This window comes from Myotis brandtii, unplaced genomic scaffold (assembly GCF_000412655.1).
Source record: "Myotis brandtii unplaced genomic scaffold, ASM41265v1 scaffold411, whole genome shotgun sequence".
Classification (NCBI taxonomy): Eukaryota; Metazoa; Chordata; class Mammalia; order Chiroptera; family Vespertilionidae; genus Myotis; species Myotis brandtii.
In genome coordinates, this window is record NW_005365804.1 from 662,950 (window position 1) to 685,939 (window position 22,990).

Sequence of the window (22,990 nt, forward strand, 5' to 3'; positions counted from 1 at the left end):
CCCTCGTAGTTATGCCCCCTCTAGCAGTGAGCGGTGCAGGTTAGAAAAAGGACATGCTTGATCCTGGGGGTTCGCGACGGTGCCTAAGACAAACTCTGAGAAGTAAACTTTTGCCCTCGAAGTCACTCCCATTCATCGTCACGTTTCTCAGGACGCTACTAAAAAAAGTCAGTTTTCTCCCGGAAAGTTGAGTAACAGTACTTAATCTCCCTCCCTCCTTATGTCTCTGTAAATGGATCGTCTTGGCGGGATTTGTTTTAACAGTCAAAAATTAAGTGAATGTAATGTGGGTGTTGTGTTTGTGTGTGTGTGTGTAGGTGTGTTTTTTGCGGGGGGGGGGCGGGGAATTCTGAACATTGCCTTTATGACAATCCATTTGATGGGAATAAGGGTGAAAAAAAATGGGAGGACAAGTAAAAAATTAGGAGGTAGGTCAAACGGATTAAGAAGAAACTTGTTTTTGTTAGCGATGTTTGGGTCTTAATATGTTAGCGATGTGTGGCCCAAGTTGACATTCCCTTCAAAGATTGGCGGCATGGTGTTTTAGCTATTAATCAGGTAGATGGTAACAGGTTAAGTAATCATGTCTTGGGACGCTGCAGATTGTTACCTTGTGTAAGGAGGAAATGGGCTGCTGGTACATACAGTTTCAGGCATCTAGTTGTGCTCTGACTAAATTGGAATTTGTTGGTAAAAATAGTTTGGAAAGTTTGTCACTTTTCAACAAGTGTGGGTCCCAAGTCCTTGAGTGGAAATATAAGTTTAGAACCAAGGCACAAAACTTGACCATTAATAACTGCACGGATATCCGTTTCTTGCCTAAGATTGTAACTTGGAAGTTTTAGGGGGGCAGGGTTTAGCTTTAGCCGCAGGTGGAACAGAACTGAAGTGCTCTTGGTTCTAACTCATTCAATGGATTCCTGGCTTAGTTTCTTTACTTCTAGTCTCTAAATTTCTACTGGGGTTTAAACATGTATCTTGTCAGGCTGAGTACTGTGACACCCTCATAACTTTGGGTTAAGTCATTAAAAAGCAAAGCAAAACAAAAAGCCTGTGAGAACAGAAGAGGAAATGCTTGGTTAGCTCTTCAAAACATGCTTAAAGACCAATTATTCTTGTTGCTCTTTCAGAGTATGTTTTTGGTGAGATGCTGGTCTAGTTACGAAAAGCTTTCTTTTTAACCAGCTTAAATTTATGAATTTGAGTCTTTATTTCCCTTTATTCCACAAGGTAACAAACCTTTGTCACTCAATGCCATTGAAGGGAATTTGTCTGCAATAATTCTAATTAAATGCTCAAATATTTCAAGTCATTAATTTTTGTAAGAAGTTTATGATTCTTGAATTAACAAATTGTAGCCTGCCATTTTGAAATGCTATCTTTTATGAATGTAGTATGTTTATTTTATAAAAAACAAAACACCCCAAAGCTAACTTTCTAGTCATTATAAAAAAATATTAGCCAAAGCATTTCTTAAATGGCCCTTTGATCAAACTGAACTTCCTGCTGTGCAGTTTCAAAATGGCATCCCACTGAGTCTTTTTTAAGACCTTATACTGTATATAGAAAAATCCTGCAGTTCCTTTTCTGTTTGCACAATTTTTAAGAACCATGTTTCAAAGCTAACATGGGCTCAAAACCTTTTGTGCCCTATATATACACAATAGTTTATTTCAATGTACTTTTTACTCATACATTTGTAAGAATGTAGCTGAAGCAAATAAAAGACATTGTTCATTAAAAAGCATTGTTTGAGAAGTCAGTAATTAGAGGTGCAGACTTTATCTGAAACCCTGTCTTGAGATTGAAGGAAATGCAGCCTTTGGGAGTGTAGGGTGTAGATTTAAGAAATGCATTTCTGTCTTTAAGACTGGAAAGGTTAGCATAAACCTCCAGGATAACATGTCTTGATTAATTTTGTTCTAGCATTTAGAAGGAAATTCCTGAAATGTTGAATGAGAGGGCTTTTTTGAGATGTTGGACTAATTATATGAACTAAGTGGAATAAAAGCATATTTTGAAACACACCATGTTACTGTTATTAAGCTTCATGTTAAGAGCTCAACAGTTTCCCTTTTAGATAATTTGCAAGTTTGTCACTTATTTATAGTTCCTAGTTTAGAAATGCAGTTACTTTTAAATTTGATGTAGACCCATCATAAGAATAGTTACTCCTTCGTTTCATACCCTTTGTCTTTGTTGCAATAGATTCCTAACTAATCTCTAGTATCTTTTCCCCATCATTTGTGTATTGGTTTTTTTTTAATTATGTAAGTAATATGTGAATGCATCTTAATTGTAAATGATTCCAGGAATACAGTTCTTTACTGCCAAATTGCCACCTAAATCATTGGTTTGAAAATAGCCAGCCTCTGCTCAAAAGTCCTTCAAGTACCTTGGCCAGGAGCTGTATAAGTGTTGATTCCTTCCTACCTGTTGCTATTTTATGCTGTATCAAGACTGTTACAGTGGTTTCCAAGTACATCTTTGCCTCTTTTAACTGGAATGTCAGTGTTTGTACATACCAAAACATTATCCATCATAGGAGCTCAAACTCAAGTGTGCTTAAATATTTTCTCTGATGTTAAGCAAAATTGATTTCTTATATTCTTCTTGGCCAGTTTTACTTAGCTGCACCATATATTGCCTTTTAAGTTCTCTGTCTCATTTTATGGGGGGGTAAGGAGTTATCCTTTCCCCCAAACACATATCCCATTGCCCTGAATGGTAACTGAATGATGCTTCATTTGTACACTCAATGGCATTCTTGGAAAAGAGTACACCCTGAATTTTGTTCTTTGAGAGCACAGACTTTTTTTCTTGGAGCTACATATTTATAATTGTGTTGACGTCTTTAAATGGTTACACTTTGAAAGCTAGTCATACAGAATTAGGGTATCATCCTTTAGGAAACTGAAGTCCAGGAAAGTGAGGTGGACTTCCTTCGTTTAAGGTTAGATCAGATTTTCTACTCTTGCTCTAATGTTCATTCTGTCTCCCACACTGCTTGAATTCAATACGAGGAAAAGAAAGATCTATAAATTGGATCATTCACCAAAAAAGTGTGAATAAGCAATGTGGTCAACCACTTTTTTTTTTTTTAAAGACAAAGTTCATCATGCAATAAAAATGTCTTGAGGTCAATATTGTAGTTCAGGATTCACTTTACTTTAGTGGATTTAATTTTTAAGAACATCATGACTGCCCCACCAGCGTGGCTCAGTGGTTGTGTCGACCTATGAACCAGGAGGGGAGGTCACAATTCGATTCCTAGTCAGGGCACATGCCCGGTTCTATCTCTCTCTACCTCTCCCTTCCTCTCTGAAATCAATAAAAATATATTTTAAAAAAAGAACATCATGACTATCTCCATGAATAGTTCTACAGAATTCATGTTTACACATTTCTTGAATTAATGCCAATTCAAGAAATTGGCAATTTCTTGAATTACCTAGGGAGATGTTTTTCTTTACTCCCAATGTGGGGTTCCCCCCCCTTGTATTATCGTATATAATAAAAGCCTAATATGCAAATTGTCCCCTTGGGCGGTCATTCAACCTGGAGTTTGACCACTCGCTATGATGTGCACTGACCACCAGGGGGTGGCATGGAACATGGTGGGCGTCAGCAACGTGCTGCGACCTCTCGTCGGCTACCTGGGGGCAGGAGTGATGGGTTTGGAGGTGCGGTGAGAATGCGGGGTGTCCACTGAGCTTGCTTTCACTCCCTCTGCTACCCTCTTCAGGGACGCCAGGGCTCACATGCTGGGGAAGTCCCATGTGCTCAGGTGCCGGGCACCTGTGAGGAGCCAGGTGCCCACGGCATCTTCCCCTGCACAGCCTCTTCCGGTTGAGCCAGGCCAGGCCGCAGCTGCAGCTGCCGGGACAGCGGGGCCGGTCGAGCTCCCTGTGGGTTTGTGCAGGAGCAGGTCTGCGAAGCCGGCTGGGAGAGTGCGCTGCCTGCCCGGCTTTGTATGGCGCTGCTGGGCGGCCAGAGGCCCACACTGCACCCTGCATCACTGCATGGGGACTTGGGCTCCATGACTCAGGTGGAGGGGAGTGTGTGGAGGCCCAGGTGCTGCCCAGGGCCCGGAGATCAGCAGGGACTTGCCCTTCCATGGCAGACGCTCGAGCTTCAATTGCTGGCCAGGCCTAGGGACTGCACCTGTGCTTGAATTTCGTGCACCAGGCCTCCAGTTAAAATATAATTAACATACAACAGCATATAAGTTTTAGATGTACAGCATAATGACTTGACAGACACCTTGCGAAATACTCCCAGTGTTTTTGTTGGACAAAATTTTCTTAGTTGTGACCAAAGAAAATGCAGGTTTTTTTCCTAGCAATTTTTTGGAGGACAAGATACAAGATTTGAGTTTTTCATTCCTACAGTGTGACAATATAAAACTCTACCCTGACAAAAAGATGGTCTTGAAAAATAAAAATTATTTTTTTCTATCACCATTTATCCCCTCTGTTCATTCTTTACCTCCACCCTCACCCCCCCCCCAAAAAAAACAACAACAACAACAAGATGGTCTTTTCTGTTATAATTGTGAATGGTCATTACTTATCTTCAGTGTAATAAAACTTGTAGTACTTCTGTTGAGAGATGTGCACTGGATGGAGGGACTTAAGTTTTAAAATGTTCTTCAGCACTATAAATTGAATTTTGACATAATTTAAGTTTTCTTTTGGCATAGGTATTTTTTAAAAATATATTTTTAATAATTTCAGAGAGGAAGTGAGAGGGAGAGAGAGAAACATCAATGATGAGAGAGAATAATTGATTAGCTGCCTCCTGCACTCCCCCCACCGTGGATCGAGTCTGCCCTTGACTGAAATTGAACCCGGGACCCCTCAGTTCCCAAGACCAATGTTCTATCCATTGAGCCAAACAGTTAGGGCTGGTATAGTTATCTTTAAAGTAGCTTAAGTATACTCCCCATTATTATTTTTTAGTCTTAAGTATATTATATACTGCACAACTTTATAATTTTGCAAATACTACTGGGACCCTTTTTCTGAATATTCAGATTTCAGACCAGGAACTTGGTAAGCATGCTTTCTGGCTCTCTTCACTTTTTCCCTTTTTAAAAATAAGGGATTTATTTGCTAACATGAACAATATTTTGTACTATGCTGATGTATGGGTTAGATTAATTCTTATATAATTCAGAAGATATCCACACAGGCTATTAAATGTTCTTTAAAAGTTAGTATTGCCCATCCAGTGTGGCTCAGTCATTGAGTGTGGACCCATGAATCAAGAATTCGATTCTGGTCAGGTTGCATGCCCTGGTTGAGGGCTGAATCCCCAGTAGGGGAGGGGCAGGAGGCAGTTGATCAGTGTTTCTCTGGCATTGGTGTTTCTACCTCTCTATCCCTCTCCCTTTCTCTAATATCAATAAAAACATTAAACATTTTTATTTTATTTATTTTTTTATTTTTTAAAAATATATTTTATTGATTTTTTACAGAGAGGAAGGGAGAGAGATAGAGAGTCAGAAACATCGATGAGAGAGAAACGTCAATCAGCTGCCTCCTGCACACCCCCCACTGGGGATGTGCCTGCAACCAAGGCACATGCCCTTGACCGGAATCGAACCTGGGACCCTTCAGTCCGCAGGCCGATGCTCTATCCACCGAGCCAAACCGGCTAGGGCTAAAAACATTAAACATTTTTAAAAAGTTAGTATAAAGTTTCATTGCATTAAGTAAAATTGCTTGTTTAAAGTGACATCCTATATCCTATATAATAAAAGCGTAATATGCAAATCGACTGAACAGTGGAATGACCATCTGGGACCACGCTGTGACACCCACTGGCGCCAGGCCAGCCAGGGCGGGTGCAATGCAATTGTTTGGGGGCCCGGCCATAGCCTCATTATCGCCCTGCAGAGGGAGGCTCAGGCTACTGGCCAGTGGGGTGATCAGTTGGGGATCCACGATTGCTCGAAAGAGGGGGAGGCTCAGGCCACGACTGGCAGGGCCTCCATCTTTGAGGGAACCCCGGGTGCCTGAGGCTGGGGGAAGGCAGGCCTACTCTTGCATGAATTTCATGCATCGGGCCTCTAGTAGTGACATAATGGATCAACTCTTGATCCATTTTTTATTATTGGCAAAGCTTTCATTTCAAACTGATTGACTACCTGTTGGCCATTTTACCCTTGAGTATTTTCTTATCCCTTGCCAGCTGGGTTAAAAAAAAAAACCCACAACCACACGTTTTTACACTAGGCTTTTCTAAGTCCAGGAATACATAAGTTTGGGATGCCCATGATTTGGATTATTCATACTTAATGCTTTTATTCTTTAGTTGGATAATGGAGAGGCAAGTGTACCATATATATATCCACTCTTATGCCATAGATTTTTTTAAAATTTTTTTTTATTGATTTTGAGAGAGAGAGAGAGACAGCAGTATGAGAGTGAAACATCAAAACATCAATCAACTGCCTGTTGCACACCCCCCATCAGAGATCAAACTCAAAACATGGGTATGTGCCCTGACCAGGCATCTAATTAACAAACCTTCAGTGCACGGGATGGTGTTCAACTAATTGAGCCACACAGGCCAGGACAGTGGCATAGATTTTTAAAGGATTTTTCTCCTCCCTTTACATACCGACAAATATACTAAAGATTACAGAAGTTGAGGTTGTTTGTCTGAAGGTAAACTGTAAAAATTACTTGTATTTCAGTTTAAATTTTTAGTCATTCCTAATCAGTAAGTTTCCGAGTACTTTGGCAAACACAAAACATTGATGTGATAACTTCAATATACTAAGCTAGTTTTGGAATAGTATATGCTAGCGGCCCGGTGCATGAATTCATGCACGGGTGGGGTCTGGCCGCCCATCCCGATGGGGACCAATCTGGGCCAGGGCGGGGCAGGGGGGGGGTTAGGGACCGCGGGAGGTTGGGGGCCGATTGGCTGCTGCAGTGTGCATCATAGCAACCGGTTGTTTCGGTTGTTTTAGTCATTCCAGTTGTTTCAGTCATTCTGGTTATCCTGTCATTCTGGTCACTTGGCTTTTATATATATAGATAGCGTATAGAGTTCTTTATTCTATGTTTGGGTTTAAGTGACTAATTTTTTTTTTAATTTAAAGTATTACATATGTCTCCTTTTATCCCTGATTGACCCCCCTGCCCCTCCTACCTCCCTAAGTGACTAATTCTTAATGTGTTATTGCCTACCCTATTTCTACCCTTGCTCTCCCCTACAGTTTATTCACAGTTCACCGTCTAGAGTGATTTTAAAAGCAATATCATGTCATCCTGTTCAAGATCATCCATTGATTCTCCATTTGTCTTTAGTAAAAGCCAAACAGAGTCCTTTCATCACCTGCAGGATATAGTCCTGCCCTGTACCTCCTCAGGCATTCTTCATTTCCCTCAACTGAATCTCCCCCCGCCCCCCACCCTCACTAAGTTTACTTTGGCTACAATTTGGCCTGCTTGCTTTTCCTTGTACATGCCATGAGGAAGCCTTAGTAGTGACTGACCACCAATCCGTCTGCCTGGAACATTCTTTTTTTCTTTTATATATTTTTATTGATTTCAGAGAGGAAGGGAGAGGGAGACAGAAACATCAGTGATGAGAGAGAATCATTGATCAGCTGCCTCCTGCATGCCCCCTACTGGGGATCAAGCTCGCAACCCCAGCATGTGCCCTTGACCGGAATTGAACCCGGGACCTTTCAGTGTGCAGGTCGACGCTCTATCCACTGAACCAAACCAGCCTGGAACGTTCTTTTCTCAGATGTGTGTATGGCTGTACCGTCAGTTCCTTCAAATCTGCTCAAATACTGTACTTTCCAATAAGGCTCACTCTGACCACCCTACTTAAATTGCAGCACCCCCCTCTTCCCACCCCCACACACATTTGGTTCACCTTTACCTTATAGTTTTTCTTTTTTCATATTAGCATCTCCTAAAATGCTTCATAATTTCGTATGATTACTATTTTTCCCTTACAGTGGGAATGCAGGGATGTATGTACCTCAGATATTTGACACATAGCCAGCACTCAATAAATATTTGATTGAGTTAATAGTAATGCTTAAACTTGCTCTGAGAAGTGGTAGCCACTTCACATAAGCCATATACTCTTTTTTTAAAAAATATATTTTATTGATTTTTTACAGAGAGGAAGGGAGAGGGATAGAAAGTTAGAAACATCCATGAGAGAAACATCGATCAGCTGCCTCCTGCACACTCCCTATTGGGCAACCAAGGTACATGCTCTTGATCGGAATTGAACCTGGGACCCTTGAGTCCACAGGCTGACGCTCTATCCACTGAGCCAAACCGGTTAGGGCAAGCCATATACTCTTACCGTTTGGTAGATTTAAGTTGTGCTTGGCTTTGTGTTAAGTTTGTGGAAAACCAAATTTGGAATCCACCCTACAGAAAGTAGATGCAAAAGCCATTTTTCTAAAAAGGGTACTGTTGGTGTTTGGGCAGGGTAGTTCTTTTTGGTGCTGCTGTCCTTTCTTGTAAGATGTTTATTATTATTATTATTATTATTTTAATATATTTTATTGATTTTTTACACAGAGGAAGGGAGAGGGATAGAGAGTTAGAAACATCAATGAGAGAGAAACATTGATCAGCTGCCTCCTGCACACCCCCCCACTGGGGATGTGCCCGCAACCAAGGTACATGCCCTTGACTGGAATCGAACCTGGGACCCTTGAGTCTGCAGGTTGATGCTCTATCCACTGAGCCAAACTGGTCAGGGCGTAAGATGTTTATTATTGTTTCTCTAATTCTCAGATGCCAGTGTCAGTCTTTTGTAACTTAATCTTGGAATGACTTTCTGTTATCTTCTTTCAAAGCCATATGTATTAAGGGTCCTGCCCACACTTAAGGGAAGGGGATTGTAATTATATAAGGGTGTAAGTATTAGGCAGAGATCATTGGGTCTATTTTATTTTATTTTATTTATTACAAATTTTTTTTTTTATTGATTTCAGAGAGGAAGGGAGAGGGAGAGAGAGATAGAAACATCAGTGATGAGAGAGAACAATAATTGGCTGCCTCCTGCACGCCCCTGCTGGGGACTGAGCCTGCACCCTGGGCATGTGCCCTTGACCAGAGTCAAACCTGGGACCCTTCAGTCCGCAGGCCAAGCTCTATTTACTGAGCCAAACCCGGCTAGGGCAGGTCAGTGGTTCTTAAACATTAAAATGCACTAAGTCCGTCTGGTGTGGCTCATTGGTTGAGGGTCGACCTAAGAACCAGGGCACATGCCCGGGTTGCTGCCTTAATCCCAAGTGTGTGTGTGTGTGTGGTGGGGGGCATGCAGGAGGCAGCCCATTGATGATTCTCATCATTAATGTTTCTAACTCCCTCTCCATTCTTCTCTGAAATCAATAAAAGTATTTTTTGAAAAAATATGTAAAATGCACTAAGAATCACCTGCAGAGTGTATTCAAAATACCATGTCCTGTACTTCCCACCAGGATTTTGATTCTTTTGATGTAAGGTGGTGCTTAGAAATCAGCATTTTAAAAATTAATATTATTTTTAATCCTTACCCAAGGATATTTTTCCATTGATTTTTATATTTATTTATTTGGTTTTAAGAAAAATGGGAGGTAGTCCTCACATGTGGCCCACTCCGGTTTATTTATTTATTTATTTCAGAGAGGAAGGGAGAGGGAGAAAGAGATAGAAATATCAGTGATGAGAGAATCATTGATCAGCTGCCCCCTGCACTCCTCCCACTGGGGATGGAGCCCACAACATGGGCATGTGCTCTGACTGGGAATCAAACTGTGACCTCCAGGTTCCTAGGTCAATGCTCAACCACTGAGCCATGGCAGCTGGGCCCATTGATTTTTAGAGAGAGTAGAAGAGAGGGACAGAAATATCGATGTGAGAGAAACTCATCCATTGGTTGCCTCCTGCACATGCCCCGGCCAGGGAAGAGCCTGCAATGGAGGTACGTACTTTTGACTGGAATCGAACCTGGGACCCTTAGCCCGAAAGCTGACATTTTTCTATCCACTGAGCCAAACTGGAAAGGGTGGGGAATCAGCATTTTAAATAGGTCTTCTCTCCTCCCCATTTTTTTTTTTTAATTTTTTTACAAACCCTTGTGTCAAGGGCTGCCTTTTAATAGATCGCAGCGAGGCAGCCTGCTCTGCTATCTATGAAACCCCGACCCAGAAGCATGTCGTCTGAGTCTTTTTTTTTAAATTATCCTTTTATTTATTTTTATAATTTATATTTTTAAATTTGTATTTATTAAAAACAATATTTGTATTGATTTCAGAGAGGAAAGGAGAGAAAGAGAAACATCAATGATGAGAGAATCATTGATCGGCTGCCTCTTGCATGCCCCCTACTGGGGATCGAGCCCGCAACCTGGCATGTGCCCTTGACCAGAATCGAATCTGGTTCATAGGTGGATGTTCAACCACTGAGTCACGTCGGCTGGCCTCTTTCCCCATTCTTATACACAGTTGTCTTAGTTGCATAGCATTATAATAAATTCTGTATTCTATTAGGCACTTGAGGTGAGTGTTTCCTTTTGTGTGTGTGTGTGTTTTATAGCATTTAATGTATATAGTTAGGTTGGTATGTTGGAACTGGTAAGAGGGCTACCTTTAGCAGATGATGTTTATATGGTACACTGGAGTAAACTGGTAGAGGATGATTTGGGGCATTTTATATAATCCTGATAAAATGAAGGATGATAATGGTAAAATTTTCCAATTAAAATATTTTCAGCCCTAGCCAGTTCTGCTCAGTGGATAGAGCATTGGCCTTCGGATCGAAGGGTCCTGAGTTCAATTCTGGTCAAGGGCACGTACCTTGGTTACAGGCTCCTCCCCGACACTAGTCAGGGCACGTGCAGGAGGCAATCAATTGATGTATTTCTCTCACATGGATATTTTTCTCTGTCTTTCCCTCTCTCTGAAAATCAATGGGAAAATATCCTCGGGTGGGGATTAAAAGAAAATTTTTTTTTCAAAGTTTAATGAACTTGAGCTACATTCTGTAATTAGGTTTATGTTGATTTTATGCTTTGAAGGGCTAAATACTTTTTTTTAAAAAAATGCTCACCTGAGGAGTAAGGATATTTTTTCTGTTGATTTTTAGAGTGGAAGCGGGGAGGGGAGGGGAGGGGGTACAGAGGGAACAGAGGGGGCAGAGAGAGAGCGAGAGAGACAGACACATCATCAATTAGTTGCCTCCTGCTTGGGCACCAACCAGGCTAGGGATTGAACCTGCAACTGAGGTACATGCCCTTGACCGGGAATCAAACCCAAGCCCCTTAGGTCCAAGGGACAATGCTATAACCACTGAGCCAAAAAACTGGCCAGGGATACATTCATTTTTTAAAGAATTGATTTGAAAAACAAGAGAGGCGCAAGGGTGATACATACACATGTGAGACACAAAGAGAGACACATACACATCAACTTCTTTATCACCTAACCACCTATTGATGCATTCATTGGTTGATTCTTTTATTGTTAATCCTCAGTGGAGGATATTTTTTTTAAGAGAGGTTGGAAGAGGGCGGGTGATAAAGGAAGGTGGGAGACGGACGCACGCACACATGCACCACGCACGCGAGAGCTCAGACAATGACTAGGGTGGGGATTGAACCTGCAACCCAGGTATGTGCCCTTGACCAGGAATCAGACCGGAGCCATCTCTTGTTGATAGCCATTCTTACAGGTGTGAGTTGATATCTCATCCTGGTTTTGATTTGCACTTCTCTGATGTTTAGTGATGTTTAGTACCTTTCATGTACCTGTTTGCCATTGGATGTCTTTTTTGGAAAAATGTCTGTTTAGTTTCTTCACCCATATTTAATTTGAGTTTGCTTTTTTAATTGCATTGTGTGAGTTCTTTATAAATTTTGGATTAACCCCTTATCTGAAACATGGTTTGCAAATACTCTCTCCAATTCCATAGGCTGACTTTCCATTTTCATTGTTTCTTTCATTGTGTAGAACTCTCTACATTTGATCTAGTCTCACTTGTTGATTTTTTTTCTTTTGTTGTGCTTTTGGTGTTATATCCAAAAAATTATGTCCAAGAGCTTCTTCCCTATGTTTTCTTGTAGCAGTTTTTTGGGGGGAGGGGGCGAGGGTCAAGGTGTATTTTCTTTTTATACTGGCCCCACCTGATTTTAAAACTTGGATTTTAAAATCAGTAGTGGTTGAGGCATCTTAATTCACTTTTTTCTTTCTTAGTATTACAGGTACTAAGATGGAGAGGTGAAGGTTATTTAACCATTTTTCCCCCTAATAAAAATATAATTAAATATAATTTAAAAATTGAATTTTTTTTTAAACAGGTGCCATGTTTCAGAACAGAGTAAGACCCCTGGTAAAGAAGAACTGACGACACTGTACGACACCAGATATAGGCTAATTACAAGGAAAGCATTAACCTGCCTCTGAGGTGACTAAAGGGGAATAATGGTGATTTTGCGCCGGGCTCGGCCGCCTGCTTCCGCCCCAACCAGCAATGAATCTTGACTCGCTCTCGCTGGCCTTGTCTCAAATCAGCTACCTGGTGGACAATTTAACCAAGAAAAACTACCGAGCCAGCCAGCAGGAAATACAGCATGTAAGTAAACACAAGTACCATTAAAGGAATGATTACGCAGTAGAAAGAAAATTGGGAATTTATGTGGGTATGTTGCATGAGAAATATCTAACTTTTGCCCCTTATTTCAGGTGACTTCAGCTTAATACATAATTTTATCCCTTTTTTTTTATGGAATTCACAGATTTATTTTTGGTAAAAATTATTACATATCTAATTTGTGTTGATCTATTCCCTTTTTTTTTTTTACATTTAAAAACGAGATATACCTCACGAACTATAAAACTCAACCTTTTTAAAATATAAAATTTAGTATTTTCTAGTAGATTCACATAATTGTGCAACCATCACCATCTAACTCCAGACTGTTTTCATCATCCTAAAAAGAAACACCTCAATCCATTAGCAGTTGGCTCTTCTTTTCCCCTTCACTCCAGCCCCTGGCAGCCACTTATCTACTTTCTACTTCTGTGGATTTGGACATTTTATATAAATGGAATCATTCCAAATGTGGACTTCTGTGTCTCTTCTTTCACTTTGCTTCCTTTCAAGGGTCATCATCTTGGAGCCTGACTCAGTCAGTACCTCGTTCCTTTTAGTCCATTTTGTGGGTATTCCATGTTTTATTGATCCATTAGTTTTTTAGTATTTTTCATTTCTTTTATTTATTTATTTTTTATTAGTTAAGGTATTACAAATGTGTCCTCATCCCCCCATTAACCCCCAACCCCCCCCCCCTCCTCCGCACTCATACTCTCATCCCCCTGTTGTCCGTGTCCATTGGTTTGGCTTATATGCATGCATACAAGTCCTTTGGTTGATCTCTTCCCCTTAAAAAAGCTCCCCACCCCCTAGTATTTTTCATTTCTTCTCTTGTGGATTGAATATCAATTGTTCGGGGATTATCTTTTCTGTAAGATTTTTGCCTTATGTTTACTAAACACTGCAAGTTTGTGTTCATTTTCTTGTCATCTTATCTTTGAACCAGTGTTACACCTTTTTGAGGACTTTCCTCTTAAAAAACAAAACAGTTCTATAATTACTTTGAGAGTATGGAATACTATATGTCTGAACTCTTTCTGTTTATTTGAAATGTTGTTCTTTACCTGTCTTGTTTTTCTTTGTTTTAGTTTCTTCAAATAGGTTCCATGTTGAGTGTTTGTTTTTGCTCATCTTTAAACCAGCTCAGTTATCTATAATAATAAAAGCATAATATGCCAATTAGACCGGACAGCTGAATGACCTTCTGGGCGTCCTTCTGGACAAAGCTGGGGCTGCGAGGGCCTCTAGTTTACATGTATATATGTGTATATATATGCACACACACACACATAAGACACAGTCTTGAGGATACTTAAATGTGGGGAAGTGTGTTGGGTTAGTCTGAATTTCTGTTTTCATATTTGGTAATAGGTGCCTCTTATTCTTTTTCTTCAGCATTCTCCTTTGGCTAGCTGGTTTGCTCACAGACATTAAAAGAGGCAGCTTAAACCTGGTGGTTCCCTCAGTTCTGTCTCCTGTGCCATTCTGCAATTTCTGTATATTGATCTGTGTCTCTAAATGGACAATCTGTTTTTCAAGGTTCATTTGTGCTCCAGATTCATCTCTTGAACAAAGCATAATTATGTCTCTAAACATTTTTATTTCTGGATTTATTAGCCCCAAGTGGAAGTCTGCATTTGGTCTGTCATTTGAGGTGGTAAAAATGAGCTATCTGTCATACCTCATCTGGACCACTTCTTAAAATAGAATGTTTTGTTGAAAATGGAATTTTTTAAAAATTTGAGAGATTAGAATAGAGAGAAGTACTCTTAGTTCTACCATCTTTTATTTATAAGTTGGACATTTTTGTCCTTAAATTAATGTTTTATGTGTTAGAAGTAACCCTTTATATTTGCTGCCAAAATTTGTTTTCATGTTCTTTTCAATATATTATACTGTTTTGAATAGATGCACTGTTTTTTTGTAAAATAGCCCAAAGTATTCATCCATGTAATACAATGAAAACCTGGAATGAATATTTTAAAGAGTTCTAATATATTTAACAAGCTTAACAACTAGGAAAATGTTTCATTATTTGTATGGAGCACATATATATATATATATTTAGACATAGTCTATTCCAGTTTCTATAACTAATCATTGTATGTAGGAAGTTAATGTCTTCAATTTAAACTTTAGCAATCTAGTACTGTATAATGATATAGATTCTTGGACATTTTTGGCACCTTTGACATCATTTGTTAGGCTAGATTTTGTATTTTTCTTGAGCTTATGTGAAAATGCCCATATATGTGTTCCTGTTGTTTTTTTTTAAATCTGTCTTTAGGAGCTGAGGTTAAAGGCATGATTTCTCAGATAATCTTGGCTTTATCAATATACCAACCAGATAAGGATTTAGAAAAATATTAAGAGAGCTAGGGATTAGTAGAAATTTCTTTATAATGAGCTAAAATGTGTGGGTTAAAAATTTTAATATTTCATACAAATACCCTTCACATAATTGTCTTTAATCTTCCCTCATGTGTGTTCTCTAGGCCAAATAGTGCCCCAGTTTCCCAACCATTCCATATGATTTTCTGACTAGATGCACTATTTGTTATTGTCCCTCTTATAATATGTGATTCCTAGGTGAGAATGTGTTACTCTTACCACAGATCAGATCACTACAGAAGTACTGTAGAATGCTTTTGATATAGTTACTTTATTTTTAATATAGCCTAAAGATTTACTAATAGACTGTAAGGTAGTTACCTAAAACTTGGAATTATTTCATTGCTTTCCCCTGCCCAATGGGTGGAATGGGGTAATTTTAAGCAAAAATGTCTAGGGCTTAATCATATGGGATCAATAAAATCTTATTTCAGCATATTTGCAATCCAAGATCTTGTTTTTATAATACCACTTTGGTTGTAGAAGAAAAAACAGTTGCTCATAGTGAAGGACAGACTGCATGATATCACAGAAGGAATATTGCATTTCCCTAGTAGCCATAAAGCACACCCTGTGATCCCTACCATCAGCCAGCAGGATATGTGTGGCATTTCTCTTTAGTCATTGCAACCTTGACTTAAAAAACAAAGCAAAACAAAACACCTACTTAATGTATAATAACCTGGTATTGTCTATATATGTTAGGGTTGTGGTGACGATTGAGGGGCTGTAAAAGCTATTGTGAAATTATAAAATATTATCAAAATAAATGTAAGGATAAAAGGGGATATTTGTGAAATTTTGCTGATCCTAGTTAAAACGAAAACTTCAATGATGATTTTTTTATTATTGGCAGACTAATGGAATGTTTCTTCCATTGTTTTGATTGGTATAACAGTACCAGAGAAGTCAGTATGCTCGTTAACCATGATTGGTCCCCTGATTCCCTTTGGCGTTCTTCTCAAATGCTGTTCCTTTAGCTCTTCTGTGGTTATCACCTCAGTATTATAAATCTCAGCTTACAAGTTACGACTTTAGGGAAGGTTTCTTCTGAGGTACTGCCCCTCTCCCATCAAGATCACATATCCCCGTTTTATTTTCTCCATACGACAGTTAATATTATCAGAAATTCTTTGCCTGTGCTTTTCTTTCCCCTCAAAAATGTACTTTATGAGAGCTATGGAACCAATTGATCTCCTCTACTGCTGTATTTGCTTGTATCTTGGGGGTGTCTGGCTTGTACTCAAATATTTGTTAAACCAGATATTTTTGCTCTTTTGAGGGTAAGGTCTGTTTGGTTGGAGCATAGGTTAATTTTTTAAAATTGAATTGGCTCTTTAAGATAATGTCTTCAGCATTCCAGGAGATAGGAAAAATCTCTGCCTTTATAGAATTTAAGCAACGGTAAGAACCCACAAAACCAACATTGGGAATTGGTTCACAATAATCTTTAGAATTGCAGAGGTTCTTATTTATTTATTTTTAAAAAATAAATATTTGATTGATTTTTTATAGAGAGGAAGGGAGAAGAATAGATAGAGAGTTAGAAACATCGATGAGAGAGAAACATTGATCAGCTGCCTCCTGAACACCCCCTACTGGGGATGTGCCCGCAACCAAGGTACATGCCCTTGACCAGAATCGAACCTGGGACCCTTCAGTCCGCAGGCTGACGCTCTATCCACTGAGCCAAACTGGTTAGGGTCAGAGGTTCTTATTATCTGATTACGTGGATTTAACTTTAAGATATCTGTGGGGAAATGTAGAAATTGGTTTTACACAACTCCTACATTTTTCCGGATTGGGAAAATTGAAACTAAAATAAGTTAACTTTGCCAGCTATCACATAATTACCATGATACAGTGGAAAAAGCATAGGCTTTGGAATTGGACTGTGAATTCAGATTCCCCAATTCACAGACAATTGAATTTTAGGCTCATGGAGTCTGGTATAGGTGTCCACTTCTTCATCTATAAAATGGGAGTCGTTGCCCTAGTCGGTTTGGCTCAGTGGATAGAGTGTCGGCCTACGGACTGAAGGGTCCCAGGTTGGATTCTGGTCAAGGATACATGCCTGGGTTGTGGGCTCGATCCCCAGTAGGGGGTGCAGGAGGTAGTCGATCAATGATTCTCTCTCATCATTGATGTTTCTCCCTCTTTCTTCCTCTCTGAAATCAATAAAAAAAAATAAAAAAATATGTATGTATGTATATATTAAAAAGAAGTCATTTTTGGCAGGGTTGTTGAAGATTGGGGCTCAGTACCAATTTAGCCCAAAATAGGTATTTAAATAGTTAGTTATATTGTAGCATTTAATAAATGATTACTCTGCACATACAGTGTGCTAAGCTCTTTTCTAACCTAGATGTAAATAAGCAGACACAACTGCACAAACTCCCTGTTTTTATGCAATTTAAAAGTCTAAAGTGAGGGTCATAGAAAAAATCAGGTGGTGGTAAGTACTATGGAGAAGGGTGAAGCCGGTTAAGGGGTTGTCTTCATATTTTAGGGAGGGTAATTACGAAAAGCCTCACTGAAGAGGAGAGCAGAAACCAAAGGAAGTTAGAGAACAAATCCTGAAGCTATTTGGAGCTTTGCAGTTAGAGGGAAGAGCAAGTACAAACGTTGGTAAATTTGAGGAACAGCAAGAAACTAATGGAGCACAGGAGCAGCATCTAAAGTACTAAAATCAGACCAGTTCCTTAGGCCCTTGCCTTGTAGGCTATTGTAAAGAGGCACAGTTGTGTTAGATTTCAGGTTACATTTTTAAGGTAAAAGTAATGCATAGAAAAAGTGATGCTCTTGTGAGTCCAGTTTGTTAAAAAATTTTGCCTTACAACCTTAAAAGTATTCTTACTACATGTCATTTATATTACTTGATTTTTTCAGAGTAGATGTTGACCAAAGCAATTATATGAGCTATTTATTGGTAGTTTTTCTTCTGTACTTCCTGCCAGTGACTGTAAGAAACATTTTAGAAATGTTTAATTTTAAAATATTGGTAACACCATCTCAGTAATTCCTATAACTCTTACTCCAAAATGAACCATTAATGCAGTGGTTCTCAACCTTCCTAATGCCGCGACCCTTTATACAGTTCCTCATGTTGTGGTGACCCCCAACCATAAAATTATTTTCGTTGCTACTTCATAACTAATTTTGCTACTGTTATGAATTGTAATGTAAATATCTGATATGCAGGATGTATTTAGGCGACCCCCAAAGGGGTCGCGACCCACAGGTTGAGAACCGCTGCATTAATGTAACTTGGGATTTTCTCCTAAAGCTTGTTGTTGTTTTTTTAAATCTCTCAATGTTGAGTACAAACTTTTTTGGTCATTTTAGATTGTGAATCGGCACGGTCCTGAGGCAGACAGGCATTTATTACGCTGCCTATTTTCGCATGTGGATTTCAGTGGCGATGGTAAAAGCAGTGGCAAAGATTTTCATCAGGTATTTGGGACTTAACAAGTTTGTTGACTTAGATTGAATGAATTGCATTTTGAGCATAGTGTATGTAGAAAGTCATACAAAGAGCATCCAGAAGTAATCTTAGCTGAATGGCTAAAAGTTATTGGGACTTCCCCCCTTTTTGGCCTCCCTTCTCCTGCCTGGTTGCAGACCCTTACAGCACCTAGTTCAGGCTTAGCGAGCTGGAGATCAGATCTGCCTGAAGAACAGCAGGAATGTGGGGAAGTCTTGCTTGACAAGTAAATGAGGCAGAGGGGAGATCTCTTGTTTTAGATTGAATTTCTTTGGCTTTATTTTCAATCTGGTAACAGTTTGTCAGAACTGTCCTTATAATTATCCTGTCAGTGTACTCTATTCTGTAGAGATTTTGGTTTGGTTTAACACTTGTTGCTAATATACTTTAAGTAGTTTAAAGGGATTTCTAAAGAGCAGCTTTTGATAATGTAGAAATAGTGCATAATACTGGATTATACTTTAATGTTTTGAGTACCTCTGCTATTTGCAATATAACTGTTAATGCTGATGAAAATGTATTTTTTTATTTTTAAAGACTCAGTTTCTGATTCAGGAGTGTGCTTCGCTGATTACAAAGCCAAATTTTATCTCTACGTTGTCCTATGCCATTGATAATCCATTGCACTATCAGAAGGTTGGTATTGTTTTTGTCTTTAGTAGTTCTAAGAATGTGATCTCTTAGTAGGCTTCTAAAAATGCCATAAACCATGTTCTCATAATGTCATACTTTAATTTAAAATTTTTAAGTAGTTAAGTTGGGGTTTTTGTAGCTTTCTAACAAAGTCAAGATAGTTTGATAGTAAATAGAAAATCTTACTAAAACCAGATCATACGAAGGCTTAAGCTCGTCATTCCACAGTTCTGGGACATGGTGTATTGTTTCTAGCAGCACTACAGAATTATGTGACTCCATGTAGTTCTATAATTGGGTGAATATGTGCTTTCATAAACTTTTTGAAAATTGTAGGTTCTTGTTTTAAAATAAAGTTTGGTTTGTTTCAGAGTTTAAAGCCTGCACCCCACTTATTTGCCCAGCTAAGTAAAGTTCTCAAGTTAAGCAAAGTACAAGAGGTAAGTGATTTAAGAAAAGAGATGTAGGCAAAATTAAATTTAAAACAGCTATTTGACTGATTAATCTAACCCTTACTGTTTCAGGTAATTTTTGGCCTTGCCCTCTTGAATTCTTCCAGCTCAGATCTCAGAGGTTTTGGTAAGTTCTCTTTTCCCTAAGGAGCCTAGATTCTTTAAAGTCCATGAGTTTTTTGAATCTTAAGGTTGCATAGTTGTAGATTTAGAGGATAAGGATAATGTAAGAATTTTTTTGGTCTTGTGTATATATGTATGCATGTATGGCACAAACACATAAAATTTACCTTTCATAACCACTTTTAAGTGTGTAGTTTAGTAGTATTAACTATGGTTACGCTGTGGTGTAACAGATGTTGGGAATTTCTTCATTTTGCAAAACTGAAACATTATACTCCATGAGACAACTCTTCATTTTCCCCTCCCCCCCGTCCCTGGCAGTTGGTCTCTTATTTTAATACCTACCGTATTAGATCTATGAAAACATTAGAGGGTGAAGGATGAGTTAGTGCAGGGGTCCTCAAAGTTTTTAAACAGGGGGCCAGTTCACTGTCCCCCAGACTGTTGGAGGGCCGGACTATAGTTTAAAAAAAAACTATGAACAAATTCCTATGCACACTGCACATATCTTATTTTGAAGTAAAAAAACAAAACGGGACAAATACAATATTTGTATTTGCATGTGGCCCGCGGGCCGTAGTTTGAGGACCCCTGAGTTAGTGAATGATAATGATGTCATCTATATTTTGATGGTATGTGATCTTTTTCCTGTTACGGTGCAAAAATAACTTGTGGGTTTTTGTTTACCTGACTTCTAGCTGCCCAGTTTATCAAACAGAAGCTCCCAGACCTTCTGCGTTCTTACATTGACGCAGACGTCAGTGGAAATCAAGAAGGTGGCTTCCAAGATATAGCAATAGAGGTGCTACACCTCCTCCTCTCCCATCTCCTCTTTGGGCAGAAGGGAGCCTTCGGAGTTGGACAGGAGCAGATAGACGCTTTTCTTAAGACACTGCGCAGAGGTAAAGGAGTGCCTGTAGCCTGCAAAGGTTTATTTCTTTGGATGACGAGTTTAGGATATAAGTGAAGGCTGCTTTACCTTTCTGTTCTTAAGTTGGTAATCTTTTAAGGAAGTGAGTATTGTATAACTTAAAATATGAAAGTGATAAAAGCCTCGTAGGAAAGGTATAAAATGAACCTAACTTCATCAATAATCTTGTTATATAAATACAGCCTCAGTTTTAAGAAGTGGTATATTTCCATATAGGCTTTTTTGTCCCTTGGGGACACAGAGACTATATCTATCGTTCTTTTTAGTTTGAAAAATTAGTCACTTTTGACATACTTTAATTCCTTGGCTACTGGCATTGTTAGGCTAAGATAGCTCCTTCTATCACCATCCTTTCTTCCTCTGATTCTTCTTTTAGAGAGAAAAGTAGTCTTTTTTTAAGGCAAATCTTTGATAGTGGACCAGCCTGTATCCATTTTTCCTGTTAATTTGTTTATATAGTTTAATATTCAAGTTTTCCACTTAATTTAAATAGATTCTGATATTTGAATTATTTATTTCTGATGCCTTCCTTTTATTGGAATTGATAGCTATATCATGAAAGTTTAAAGTAATACTTAGAGTGTGAATTGGTCAGTAGATACTGGGTCCATAATATACAAAATGGAAAATACACTGATTAATTGCTGTGCTATAAAAACACTCAAATTTTGGAATTGAAGCTGGTGTGGAAAAACTGAACAGATTTTTGATTTGAATATAAGTTTGTGGAAGAGTCAGGTTTGAAGGACTAAGAGAGAGAGTGAAAGAGAATAGTTTGTTTTTTAATTAGCATAGCACTTGTAACGTTTTTCTTTTTCCTTCCTTAGATTTTCCCCAGGAACGCTGTCCCGTGGTGCTTGCACCACTTTTATACCCTGAAAAACGGGACATTCTAATGGACAGGATCCTGCCTGATTCTGGAGGGGTAGCTAAAACCATGATGGAGAGCTCTTTGGCTGATTTCATGCAAGAAGTAGGCTATGGCTTTTGTGCAAGGTTGGTAGCAAAACACTAAATTGATTACTCTTGTGTCAATCACAGTGTAATTCTTTAAAGCAAGCTCTTAAGATTACTTAATGTATTACCAACTTTCCTCTCAAGAATTTGCTTAAAGCCCTGACCGGTTTGGCTCAGCGGATGGAGCGTCGGCCTGCGGACTCAAGGGTCCCGGGTTCGATTCCGGTCAGGGGCATGTGCCTTGGTTGCAGGCGCATCCCCAGTGGGGAGTGTGCAGGAGGCAGCTGATCAATGTTTCTCTCTCATCGTTGTTTCTAACTCTCTATCCCTCTCTTCCTCTCTGTAAAAAATCAATAAAATATATTTTTAAAAAAAGAATTTGCTTAAAATTTAATCTTCCACATACTAGTGTTGGTGGCAGCAATAATTATCCTGGGGGCCAAATTTCTCTCTCTTCTCGCCTCTTCCTATCCTCCTCAAATGTAGACACCACAGGTGCCTAACCTAGTTGCCAAGAGAGGTGTGTCTCCTGAGGCAATTGTTTCTCCTCCCTGCCCCCACATGGAATTTCCTCACTGTACCTTCATCTTCCACCTTCTACCTCCTTCCTTTTCTGCCTTTTTTATACCCTGCTCTTGCACATTTTTCTCACCTGCCAGGGGCACCAAAGGAAGTGAGTAGGACTTACAACTGTAATATCATAGATTGCTAATATTTTTGTGAGAGTAAGTTATTAAGGGCATTAATGTACTTTGATTTGACGTTACGTGTAATTTTTATAATGTTTTTAAAACTCATATAAACCACATTTCCACTTACGGTTGAAAGTATGTATATTTGTTGTGTGTGTATATACCTGGCATAAAACTTCTGTTTAATTAAACTTCAAGATGCAAAGTGAAAAGTTAGGATGTATTTTAAGGCTTTGTACATACCGTAACAATTAAACTTACCTCGAATATGAGTATTTTCTTCTTCTTCTTTTTTTTTTTTTTGCTAATCCTCGCCCGAGGATATTTTTCCATTGATTTTTAGGGAGAGTAGAAGAGAGAGGGAAAGACAGAGAGAAACATTCATGTGAGAGACATCGATTGGTTGCCTCCTGAACAAGCCCCGACCAGGTAGGAGCCTACAACCAAGGTATGTGCCCTTGGTCCGCAGGCCAATGCTCTATCCACTGAGCCAAACCGGCTAGGGTGAATATCAGTATTTTAAAGAGGAACTTATTCAGCCCAGCTGGAGTGGCTCAGTTATTTGTGCACCGAAGGGTTGCCTGTTCAATTACTGGTGATGCCATATACCTGGGTTGTGGGTTTGATCCCCGGTCCATGCACATACGAAAGGCAACCAATCGATGTTTTGCTCTCACATAGATGCCTGCCCCCCCCCCCTCAGT

The 22,990-nt window shown here is 39.2% G+C and overlaps 1 protein-coding gene across 7 annotated transcripts in view; it reads left to right on the plus strand.

The window, feature by feature from the left end:
- The window catches only part of CNOT1 (CCR4-NOT transcription complex, subunit 1), a 70,320-nt gene that overhangs the window by 1,524 nt on the left and 45,806 nt on the right, over positions 1 to 22,990 (plus strand). For all 7 annotated transcript variants that reach the window (XR_001363526.1, XM_005873493.2, XM_005873495.2 and 4 more), the window contains exons 2-8: positions 12,328 to 12,602; positions 18,360 to 18,467; positions 19,036 to 19,134; positions 19,503 to 19,571; positions 19,656 to 19,710; positions 20,405 to 20,608; positions 21,465 to 21,633. Coding sequence is in view for 6 of the 7 variants with exons in the window: in XM_005873493.2 (XP_005873555.1) it covers positions 12,501 to 12,602; positions 18,360 to 18,467; positions 19,036 to 19,134; positions 19,503 to 19,571; positions 19,656 to 19,710; positions 20,405 to 20,608; positions 21,465 to 21,633 (806 nt within the window). In the remaining variant the exon portion in view is untranslated. The remainder of the gene's footprint in view (positions 1 to 12,327; positions 12,603 to 18,359; positions 18,468 to 19,035; positions 19,135 to 19,502; positions 19,572 to 19,655; positions 19,711 to 20,404; positions 20,609 to 21,464; positions 21,634 to 22,990) is intronic.